The sequence below is a fragment of the Chaetura pelagica genome, unplaced genomic scaffold (genome assembly GCF_000747805.2).
Source record: "Chaetura pelagica isolate M959 unplaced genomic scaffold, ChaPel_1.0 scaffold354, whole genome shotgun sequence".
Lineage (NCBI taxonomy): Eukaryota > Metazoa > Chordata > Aves > Apodiformes > Apodidae > Chaetura > Chaetura pelagica.
In genome coordinates, this window is record NW_009953299.1 from 1,775,414 (window position 1) to 1,787,149 (window position 11,736).

General features: G+C 44.9%; 1 protein-coding gene across 4 annotated transcripts in view; it reads left to right on the top strand.

Annotated features, from left to right (window-relative positions):
- The window catches only part of BCL11B (B-cell CLL/lymphoma 11B (zinc finger protein)), a 92,269-nt gene that overhangs the window by 9,185 nt on the left and 71,348 nt on the right, over positions 1-11,736 (top strand). For 2 of the 4 annotated variants that reach the window (XM_009998019.1, XM_009998021.1), the window contains exon 2: positions 5,577-5,945. In XM_009998019.1, the coding sequence (XP_009996321.1) occupies positions 5,577-5,945 (369 nt within the window). The remainder of the gene's footprint in view (positions 1-5,576; positions 5,946-11,736) is intronic. The other 2 variants (XM_009998023.1, XM_009998020.1) reach the window with 1 other exon arrangement.

Below are 11,736 nucleotides of genomic sequence, written 5' to 3' on the forward strand. Positions count from 1 at the left end.
TCCAGCCCGCCCCAGCCGCCGGTAGCGGGTGACGGGAGGGCAGCGGGTGCCTGCCCGGACGGCTGTGGCTCGGCCCCTGCGCGGGGCCAGGCGCGGTGCGGAGGAGCTTCACCGCTGCTCCCGCCGCCTTTGTGCACTGTGCAGATGCCTGAGAGTTGCTCAGAAAGTGAAGCTGAGCTGCGGGCCCCCAGCGTTTCTCGGGCTTGCCCACCAGGTTGCCTCTTCTGGCCAACTCAGCTTCAGACTTCTATCTAGAAAAAAAGAAAATAAAATACTACAAACAATCGTTTTCCAGTCCTCAGATAAATTACAATTTGATGCTGGATAAGCGGTGGCAAGTACTGCTGAGTGTGATGCTGATATGGTACGGAGGTATCAGCTCAACTCTGCATCTTGCAGCTGCATGGAGCTGACGGGGAGGCTCTGGAAACAGGTTATTGATGAACTTTGCTGGCGAGGAGCAGCATCGCCCGCTCTGAGCAGCGTTAGTCTTTGTGCAGCGAGGATCCTGACACCGATCTCGGTGATAACCCAGCTAGAGAGCGTGTGATCTGAGCCATTTCCGTTAAGCATGTTGATGTTACAGTAAATGTGATGTGGGTGTTGATTTGAAGGGACATAATTTTCAGGCCTGCTTTGGGCCAACACCCTGAAAAACGAGCCACTTCTTTATGCTCGATCCTCAACCAGGCTGAGCCCTTTCTGGATGTCCCTTCAAGACAGCAGTGACTGCGTGCAGGGCATGGTGTGCTTGGTGCACTGCGGCACGTTTGTGGGCAGCTATCCGTGCCTGGACACCAGGACTGGTGACCCATGGCAGACCTCGGGCAGCCCTGGCCTGTCCCAGGGACAGGTGGCCCCTGGGGTAGCCTGTGATGGGCATAAGGGCGGGCAGTGGCTGTGGAGGGGTGCTGGGACAGGCAGGGCACCCAGCAGCACCCCTGTGGCAAAGGCACTGCCAGTGGTTGCCTTAACCACCCTGTTACCGATTTGTGCAGAAATTGACCTTGGAGGGGAGGTTTCACACGCAACACTTTGGCCTGACACCAGACTGTTCCCGCTTTCCCCTTTCTCTGCCTTCTTTTGATACAGCAGGATGGGAAGAATTAGGAAAAGAATAGGTTGGCAGTTTTTAGACCTCTTCTTACCTTGTTTCTGCAGTGCAATGAAAAGGCAAGATAATAATTTATGGCTGACAGGACCTAGCCTCACCCAAACCCTGAGAAAAAGCATCCACAGTTCTGTCCTTTGAGGCCTTGGAAATGATTTTTAGTAACAGTCTTTTTCAGTATTAATGGGTACGATTTTGAGACATCTGACAGGCAGAAAGTAGTTAGCATGTGCATTTGCTTTAATACTGGGCATGAGAGTGTTGTTTGCATGGGGCACATATGCTCTAATGATGTCACCATGCTGAAGTAGAAGCTCTGGTCGTTTTGTGACAGTGCCTTTTTGGAATTAGGGAGTTTGTCCACTGTATTTTGGCGTGGTAGGCAGCCAGAGAGGCTGGAGATGCTGCATAGAGTCCAGCTAGCAAGTGTGATGTTTTTCAAAGTAAAGCAAAGGATTTAGATTGTCCAGTTGCATTAATTTCATGAAGCCATTGGATAACAACGGAGTCACTCACATTGCCGTAGTTCGTGCACCCTGACTTGCTGTGCTCCCTTGACAGGCAATGCCAAAGCAGTCTTCCTTGGAGTAATCTCTGGGTGCAGGGAAAATGCTGGGCACACCTTAACACACCTGGAAGAACAAGGGCATGAGTCCTGGCTGGAAATAGCTCGTTTGCATGTTTTTCCTTTTCCCACGTAAGGGAGATGGTTTCCCTTCTCCTTTTTTTGTGTGGCTTGGTTTCTCCTGATTAAAAAAAAAAAAAAAATTAATTTAAAATAAATACTCATGAGGAAACACCCTCCTCCCCCTAAAACCCAGCTACCAACAAACAGCAATAAAACCACAGAGTTAAATTCAAATAATGTGAAGCGACTCATTTGAAACCCACAGACACAAGTGGAGTCAGAAATTTAGATTGAGACTGGCCTAAATTGCCCCATTGGTATTAAAGGACTCCTTAAACAGCCTAAGATCTTGGCTGTTGTATTAACCAGTCATGACCCAATGAGTTATGGGCTGGACTTGCACTCTTTTTTCGTAGGTTTTTAATAGCTTAATTGAGTTGTCAATAGGAATCCTTTTTTAAATTTATTTTTTTTAAATTTTTTTATTCTGAGTTAGAAAAAATATATATATGCAAATTGACATGGATGAAATGCATTTGAAGATCTATGCAGTATTTTGTTTTTCATTCTTTTATGTCTGTTCTCCACTTCCCAAACAAGGGGATGTAATATAGCTTCTGCATTGTTGGGTCTATGGCTGGTCTCATGCTTGATGATTTATTAAGCTCAAATAAGAAATAGAGTCGAGTAAAAAAAATCTTTTGATGATATGCAAATTGACATGGATGAAATGCATTTGAAGATCTATGCAGTATTTTGTTTTTCATTCTTTTATGTCTGTTCTCCACTTCCCAAACAAGGGGATGTAATATAGCTTCTGCATTGTTGGGTCTATGGCTGGTCTCATGCTTGATGATTTATTAAGCTCAAATAAGAAATAGAGTCGAGTAAAAAAAATCTTTTGATGATTTGAAACCAAATAACTACTGATCACCAGGGCTCGGCGTACCAAGAAAACAAAAAGCTGATTTTTGATAATGTGACGGCTGCCAAAGTATGAAGGAATACCAGATGTTATTTTAAAAAAGTGCCATTGCGGAGTCCTTGGAAAGGAAAGTGAGCGAGTGTAAGTGAACAGGCATACGTGGATTTAACTAATATTCAAATGAAATGTAGAACTCAAAAGAAAGAATTTGCAACAGTTTAGCTGTTTAAACCTCCTTCATGTTTCCACAGACGCCTGGTCAGGACCCTTATCAAATGCAGCAGCAGTTTTCTATGATTTCTGAGGAGCACAATTCAAGTTGCAGGCAAAAAAAAAAAATCCTCACATAAAAAAGATAACAAAGTTGAGATCTGTGTTTTTCTTTTTATTTGTGTTACATATATATTAAAAAATATATATAAACGCCAAGATTCAGCCTTTATAATTTGAGAGACAGAATTTAATCTGAAGGCTTTACAGGAATGTTAGGGAAAACCAGTAACAAAGATTTTCCGTCTCTGCCACCTTTTTTCCTTATAATCCTTGGTTCAATTCCTGGTTTTGTGTTGTCTTTTCCAGCTCTTTGTCCCATTTCCCACGTGCGTATCTGTGTGCCTGTGTGTGCCTCTCTGTGTGCAGGTTGTTGATTTTTTTTTAATATTTTGACACTCTGCTCCCTCTTAATAGGAATTCTTCCTAGAAATAGTGCACACATTTCTAAAGGACCCTCTTCACAGTCCTTTTCTTTTGGCTCTAAAATTATGTATATGTAATTGATAATTAAAGGTGCAAGCTCTCTTCCATATAAACAATATTGCTCAATGCCAGATCATTAAAGGGAACCACAGCACTAAATAATTACCTTTTGCATCGTGACACACTGTTTGCAGGCATCTGCTCCTTTCCCAGCAGTCTCTGTTCAGGGCAGGGTTATGGTTACATTTTCACTAAGGCAAGGAGGCATTTTTTCATTATATAAACTGGTGAATTATTAATGTACTTTTGTTTTCAAACTCCTTTTAAACTTAGATTAATGGGAAAAAGGTGATTACTGGTTTTCGGAATGAGTGTGTGTATTTGGAAAGCTTGGTGTGAGTTAGGAAACTGAAGCCTTCCTGTGCCCACCTTCTGCTCCAGCAGGATGGTCCGTGCTCGGGCACTTCTCTGGGGTTCCCATCCTTTTCCTGCTGCTGCTGGTGCTGCTGTTGCTCTCTGCTGTGCTGTTAGTGAGTTCTGATGCAACTTGGTAGATACATTGATCAATTATTTATTCTGGAAGGTGAAAATGGGGATGATTCCTTTTCTAAATGGCCTTATTCAAGGCTTAACTATTTTTGTTGCCAGGGAATATATTTCATTTTCTACCTCTTGTCCCTTTTCTATGTAGTGTGGTTTTTTTGTTGTTCATTTGTTTTTTTGTTTGTTGTTTTTTTTTTTCTTTGTGTTGTGTTTTTTTTTTTTCTTTTGTTTGGTTTGGTTTTGGTTTTGGTTTGTTTTGTTTTCCAATTTGGTGAAGAGTGGGACAAAACGCTTTTTGGTTTTGGCCAGAAGCAGAATTCAGTTCTGGATTATAATATCTGTTTATCTCAGTCCCACTTCTGTGAGATATTTATGTGCCTTGCTTTCCTCAGGAAATCCATAAGCAAACCGCTCAGGCTAATAGAGAACATTTTCCCTCCTATTCCTTTAATCCTGATTCGTTTAGAGGTCTCACTCACTGATTTACATACTGTTAGTTCCTCTGTTTTGTTCAGCCCAAATCCTATAGTCTCTGCAGAGGCAAAACAGCCTTAGGCAAAAGTCAGTGGAAATTTTGCCCAAGTAAAGACCGAGGTTTGTATGATTTGGCAGTTACATGGCAGAACAAGAGAAAGCACCAAAAAAACATGTTTTGCCCCAGCAATAGATTGTGATCCATAATTATTTTACAATGTAAGAATTATCTTCAAAATACGCATTAAAAACACACTGTGTTTTATTAATTGTGAAATCAGAAGTTACTTATTTCTTAGAAACTGATGCAGGTCACTCAGACATGCTTTCCCAGTCTGCGGGGGTAATGGTATGAAATCCATCAGGTCTGTGGTCAAGATTGAAACAAAAAATATCTGTTAACCTATATAGCAACTGCAGGGGTTTTTGACATCAGGAAAAGAGAGTGGAAGATTTTAGGCTCAGCCAATATTCCAGTATATTAAATAAGTACCTCATGCTCTTTCCCACCGTACACACTCTTGAAACCCCTTAACTTCTCATGAAATTGTATCCTGTTTACCTTACTCTTGCAGAGAGTTTTCTGTAATTCGTGCTAATGGGTGGTCATTTAACCTTGCTGGTATCTTTGTAATGGGACAAAGTAGTACTAATTTTGTATGCCATACGGAGCCTGATCCTGCTTGTTCGGAGCACAGAAGCACTTTCCACCCCACCCCCCCCCACTTTCCACCCCCCCCCCCCCCCGAAACAGGAGAAGAGGTTTGGGTGCATAAGCTTTGCTGGATGGGGCCTTGGCCAGATGGCTGAGAGATGCGGTGGGAATGAAAAGGTGGGATAAAAAGAGAGGAACTATTTCAGAAAGTGACTCGGGGCTCAAATGTTTGCAAAATGGCTCTTTGCTCATATTCTTGCAGTGCTGGCAGCAGTGGGAAGGAGCTGTCAGCAAAGCTATGCCAGGTCAGCCTTTCCATTTTGTTTCAGGCAGGCTTGGTTGCAAAATATATTTAAATCATTCTGGGAGAGTGGAAAAGCTGAAAAAGAAAAGAAAGATCTAATCAGGCTTGGCTTCTTATGGGAGGGTGAGGGGAGGCTGGGCCTCTTGCGATGCATCCTTCAGAGTCTGTGAACATTCAAAGCAATCTCTTTCTCTTCTTTCCTCGTCCCTTTCCTCCCTCTTTCTCCTTGTCCATGTAAAGCAGAGGCTGACCATGTGGAACCAGCACTCGCCGACGAGGATGAGAGCCTGGCAATAGCAGAGCCAGGCGGCATCAGCATCGCCGCGGGTGGGACAGACCCCGACTTGTTAACCTGTGGACAGTGTCAGATGAACTTCCCGCTGGGAGACATCTTGGTTTTTATAGAGCACAAGAGAAAACAGTGCAATGGCACTGGTGGTGCCTGCTATGAAAAAAGCATGGATAAGAGCAGCCCTCCCCCCTCCTCACGCGCCGAGCTCAGGAAAGTGTCAGAGCCAGTGGAAATCGGGATCCAAGTCACACCCGATGAAGAAGACCGTCTTCTCACGCCTACAAAAGGAATTTGCCCCAAGCAGGAGAACATTGCAGGTACAGCATGTTTTACACTCAATCAACTGCCTAGGTAATCTTTTAACAAGAGCCCTCTAGAAAGTGCCATGAAACAGACGCTTCACTAAAAGATCTTTATAGGAGCCATTTGTCTGGGGGATCCTCATGGTTGCAGGGCTCAGCAGGGCTGTCCACTCCATGTTTAATTCAGTGTAGCTACCTGTGTAGGGCCCCCTCCTAGAGAGAGGGGACTGTGGATCACCCAGGAGACCCCAATGGCAGCCTGTACACATTGAAAAAAGCAGAAGGTTGGGGTCAGAAATTATTTCACGAGTGTTTGTAAGCAGGTAGCAATGATGGAGGGATAGGCATCTTTGGTAAGATGCTTGGTTCAGTCCAGTTCAGACACACTTTGGAACACGTAGACCCATTGGGAAGGAGAAAACCCTGACCTCACTGAAGACAGTGCTAAAAACCCTCTTCCTACCAACTGCAAAGAGGATTTGGTTGCCAGGGCAAAGCAGGGGTTCATTAAGTCCTTGCTTGTTCCTCCTGCTGGGGTAGATATCAGCTGCCTGGTTGGCATTGGTGTCTGTGCTGCCTGTCCTGGCTGCAGATGGCTGGAATTGAGTGGGTGACACCTCCATTTCCATGCACACCCCAAATGGGTCTTTGGAAAGAGAACATAAGAGCACAGGCTGGCCTGGGTGAGCAAACTGCAGGCATTTCTTTTTCTAAAAATCTTGGACATGGTGCAGTTAACTGCCTGGCTGAGCGATGGGCAGGCGGGCGATGGCATCAGCTGGGTGAGCTGCTGTGCAGCGGCTTCTGCAGTGTGCTCGGCGTGGGGCCGCTTCCGTTGGGCAGGGCGTTTCTCCCCTCCACAGCCGTGTGTTCCTCTGCTGCGGTGAAAGGAGGGCTCTGCTCCCCGCCAGTGAGTGGGGTTCTATGTTACATAGCAGGATCTCCCCTCAAAAAGGGATTTTTTGTTCAAATCAACTGTATCCCATACAGAAGACCAGTGGCAATTTGTCTTTGCTGCCACTATCAATTTCTGTAGGAGTTGTCCGATAGAATTAGATCTGATTGTCCAGGATCCTGCCTGTAGCAGAGATATTCCTATGAGGGGATCCTGAGAAGACTTGTGATGGGCTCCTGTCTTCACAATTGAAGCTTAAGAGATTCCCACTTTTAGCATTGGAGGTCTCTGAGTCAGTTCGCAGCATCTCTGACAGGCTTGGCCATCATGTAAATGAGAATGTGGGCTTTGAACTACTGCAGTCTTCAGATCTCCAGATGACCTGCCTCTTCGGAGAGGGCATATGCCACCCATTGACTACCTTGTTCCTTTTAGGAGTCGTTTTTGAGTGCAGTCACCATCTAGGCATGGGGCAGCAGGTAGCTTTGGGGACACTAGCAGTGGCACCCTGTGCCATAGTTTTGTAAGCAACTCTACTGTAAGACGTGATCGCATCCCTTCCTCATCCTTTTCCAGCTTTCCTCATCTTTTTCCAGCTTTCCCCATCCTTTTGCAGTTGTGAATGCATTTCTTGGCAGAGATTGCTACCTCATGATGTAGCAGTTTTGAGGGCTAGATTTCTTTCCAATTTGGTAGGAGCAGAAGAGAAGTATTCAGGACTTTCTCCCCGAGTCTACTGAAGGCCTGGTGCTGAGCACTCTCAATAGCTATTGATTGCTTTGCAAGTTGGTGGCACTCAGGCCCTTGTAGAGGGTGCCCAGTGCTTAGTAAAGTTGGTCTAGGAGACCTGATAGTTTAGATCTCATCTCTTATTATCTGTGCCCCAGTTCAGTCCACAGACAAATACGTCAGTGGCTTTACCCAGAACAGAGGGTCCTGTCCCATCCCAGCTTCTGGAGTTCAGCATCAATATTACTTAACGCTTTCACCATGCACAAAATCTGCTGGGGGAAGGAGTGAGGGGATGTTCACATGCAGAAAAGGCATAAAAAAATTTAAAAGCCAGTCTGGGGCACCTAATCTCTTTGCGACTAAACTGAGTATCAAATGAAAATACGTAGAAAAGATTTTGAATTGAGAAAAATAAAAGGGTTTATCATTTGATTGGCATTTTCTCAGCAGTGCACGGAGATAGGGACATCCACTAAATAGTGCAGTAATAATGCTTTCTCAATTAGAAGCCCAGCTCCAAGATAAAAAGGTGCAGTGTCCTTCCATATTTTTTTTTAATAGCAGCGGATAGTTTTCAATAGTAGGATAAAAGCCTCACATTACAGCCATGGAGGGTAGCCATGAAAAACCCACAGAAGTCATTCACTGGAAAGGCTTTAGTGGGATATACCAAACCCCTTATTTATATTTCAATAGAAAGGCTTTCTGCATTAGCCAAGAAAATCAGAATCTGCATTTAACATTAAAGGTATTTCCCAGTGAGCGGCTGTAGAGCATTGTTGTTAGATTTGTTAAAAAAAGAGACTAAATACGATTTCATAAAAGGGAAACTTAATCTCTAAGGCAGCTTTCTCCCACCCTGCCACCCCCTCCATCTATTTTTTTATTTTTTTGGTAATAATGCAACAGCCTACAGTATTTTTACTTTATATGTGACGAAAGATATTCTTAGCCTTTCTGTACTGCGACAGAAAGAATGAATTTCTTTATTCCACCAAGAAATATGTAAAATAATCCCTTAGAAGTATGGGGAGATATGTTTGTTCAAAGCATTTAAAATGTTATTTTAATCAAAGGCACAAAACACTCTACATGCTGTGTCAGCTAAAGGAGACCATTACATTTTAACAGCAAATCATGCTCTTTTTCCCTCTTAGCTAGCCCCCCCTTTTGAAACTAACTTTTTTTTTTTATTAAATAAAAAGGCGGAAAAGATTAAAGAATAAAAAAACTTCAGTGGCTCAAATATATAAAGTAATTTAATATGGTGGAAGCATTAATTATTTTAGCTTAATTGAATTCTGAGGACTGCAGTAGTTGCATTTTTGTAGACAAGCTCTGTTTATTATTTCTTTGTGTAGATTAACAGTAAAGGAAACATAGATAACTTTCAGTTATTTATTGTAAAATAAATGTGTCAATTCATGTGTAAAGCAAGCTGTTCAAAGATAATTGAGTCTTTATATTTGAAGAGGGAAACCAGAAATCACCCACTCGCCACTCTGACTCCCTGAAATATGCTGCCACTGCTGCTGCCCTCAAATAGGTTTCAGCTCCTCTCCTTGATCTTGTTATTTTTTTAGACCTTCTTCTTTGGTTGAAATGATTTGTACGGCCTTCTGCATTAAACCTTACAGTTTGCCATGGCTGAGTGTAGTCAGGGTATGTCAAGCATCAAGCTTGGCTCTGCCGTTGCACCTCTCTTCCCTCTGGGCGTGAGGATGTTGGGATGCAGCTCTGCATTCTGATGCAGGGTGCTCCAGAGTCCTGAGGTTTTCTCCTCTCTTTCTTTTTGCCTTTTTAAATTTCTTTTTGCTTTTCTTTCTTTCTCTCTTTCTTATTTTCTTGGTAACTGTGCTTTCTCTGGTCACTGAATGTCTCTTGACCACACAATGGACCTTGGGCCACTTCAAGGGAGGCAAGTAGAGCTCTGCAAGAATTTACATGCACACAACACAACACAAATCTCCAACTGGCATTTCTAGGTATCAGTAGAGACAAAGGCAACTTCATGTCTGCAATCAGCTTTTAAAGACCTTCTGATAATGAAGTCTGTCATCTTCTCTTGACTTGTAACTTGTAAATCAAGTATTTTCAAGGCACTTTAATTTAGTTAACACTATAAGGTGCGTGGTAGCCTGTTAGCTGGCACTGGGAGGACGTGACTTGCTGAGGAGAAGTCTGCCCTGTAAAGTTCAAATTGGCTGACCTGTTCGAAAATCAGTTCTGCCTCTTGTGCAGCGAGTGTGATAGTATCAAACAGATGTACCAGACTGTCTTACAGCAAAACAGCCAGGCCAATGAGTTGGTTGGGAGTTATCAGTCACTGCTTCTTTCACTCACTGCTGGCAGGTATTTTTGGAAAAAAATAGGCCACTGTTGTATTTTATACCTCTTTTTATCTTTCATATTTATCAGATCTTGTGCATAACCAGGTGACCTGTCCTGGCTGAAGAAGGCCCTGGGTATGTGGATCCTGCTGTCCTGTGACTGATGGTATCTTCTGTCCTCCTCGTGAGCACTGCTGGGTGCTAGGCTGTTTGTTAGCAGGGCTCTCTGAAATGATCCAGATTAAAGAAAAAGTGCCTGTTGGCTTGTTTTAACACTGGATGATTTCAGAGAACCCCAGCAGAGAGGAGGGAACCTTAATGGGGCAGGCACCACATGGACCAGACCTTCTGCAGCTTCCCTGTCCGGTCTGCATACCTTCACAGGCAGATAACCACAGAGGCAGCAGCGATTCATTAAGACTGCGTAGTTAATTTCCTCAAAGACGGTGCTAGGGAAAGGGAGGCAGTTGATTGGAATTCCTCGCTCATCTCATCCCGGCCACCAGTGCCGGGCTCCATACATTATGTACTTGAACTAGATGTGCATCGTGAAAAAAGGCTCCCTGTCAGAGGCAGGATTTAACTGCAACCCCTGCTCCATGAATGTTCATTTCAGACTTTTGAATGGTAAAACTGCCAGTGAGAGAAACTAAATAACTTGCATGTGCTGGAAGCCAGAGATAAACACTGCCGCAGGTTGCCATGAAATAGGCTATTTGATATATTTAGAATTGTTATTTTTCTCCAAATTAAGATTAGTTAAATCCATGTGTGTTGTGTGAGTGATTGTTAACTCAATGGCATGGATTATCCTTTTTTCAAATCATGACAGCTAATTATTATTGCTGTCTACCCTGAGACATTCACTTACAATGTACCATTATGGACCTACACACTCGTATTAACTGTCGGACTCAGCCACTGTGATGCCTTCACACACGAGGGGAGGAAAATGCCGGCTGAAATGCCGCAAGGCCGGTGGCGGTGATCTTGGGCAGGTTAGGAAGAGGTGTCCTGAGCAGTGCCGAGCCAGCACAGGGCATGGGAGGCTCCATGGCAGCGGGTCCTGCTGCCAGCTCCCCTCCAGGGCAGTGGGTCTTGCAGGAGCAACTTGTCAAAGCCAGGCCAGGAAAAACACTGTATGAGAAAGAAGAGGCTTCCAGAAGTGTGTGGCAACCGTGCCTGAGAAACTGTGATTGTAGCTGCAGTGCTTTTTGCGAGGCTTTTCCAGGCTTGTTTTTTCCTTCGTGTCTGCCAGGCTTTTCCTGAGAGCAAGGGAGTTAGCTGGCCTTCTCCTCTGCAGCTTCACCAGGTATTTAGCAACGTGTTTTGCTAATTGGTGTTGCTCAGCAGTACGGGGGGGGGACGGCACACGGAACGTGTCAACTGCTGCTCCCCTGAGAGCAGGGTTAACGAGTGAGCCTCCTGCCCCTGGGGACCTCAGCCCAGGTCTTGGGGAGAAAAACAAGGCGAGTGATCTCCCCCAGGGCCCTACTGTGCCCGGGCAGGGAGCGGGGGCACGTCAGGGGACCCTGGCCCTCCTCCGGGGACAGGGCACCCCCAGCCCATGGGAGGGGCCCGCAGCATCAGCTGCCCTTCCCTGGCTCACTGTGGCTTCAAGTTTGAAGGCTGCTGGTGAAGCCAGATGAAGGGTCTCCAGGAGGCGTGATCCCTTCTTTAGGGGATCCTTAGGCGGTCCTGTGGCGGCTTGGTAGGCTCCCACCCTCAGCGTGCAACCCCCTCCCGCTCTCCCGGCTGGCAGTGAGGGACCGGGACGTGGCCGCTCGGCGCCGGGCTCTTGCCTCCCGCCAGGGCAGCAGTAGGTACCCTGGTAATCCCCTCAAAGAGT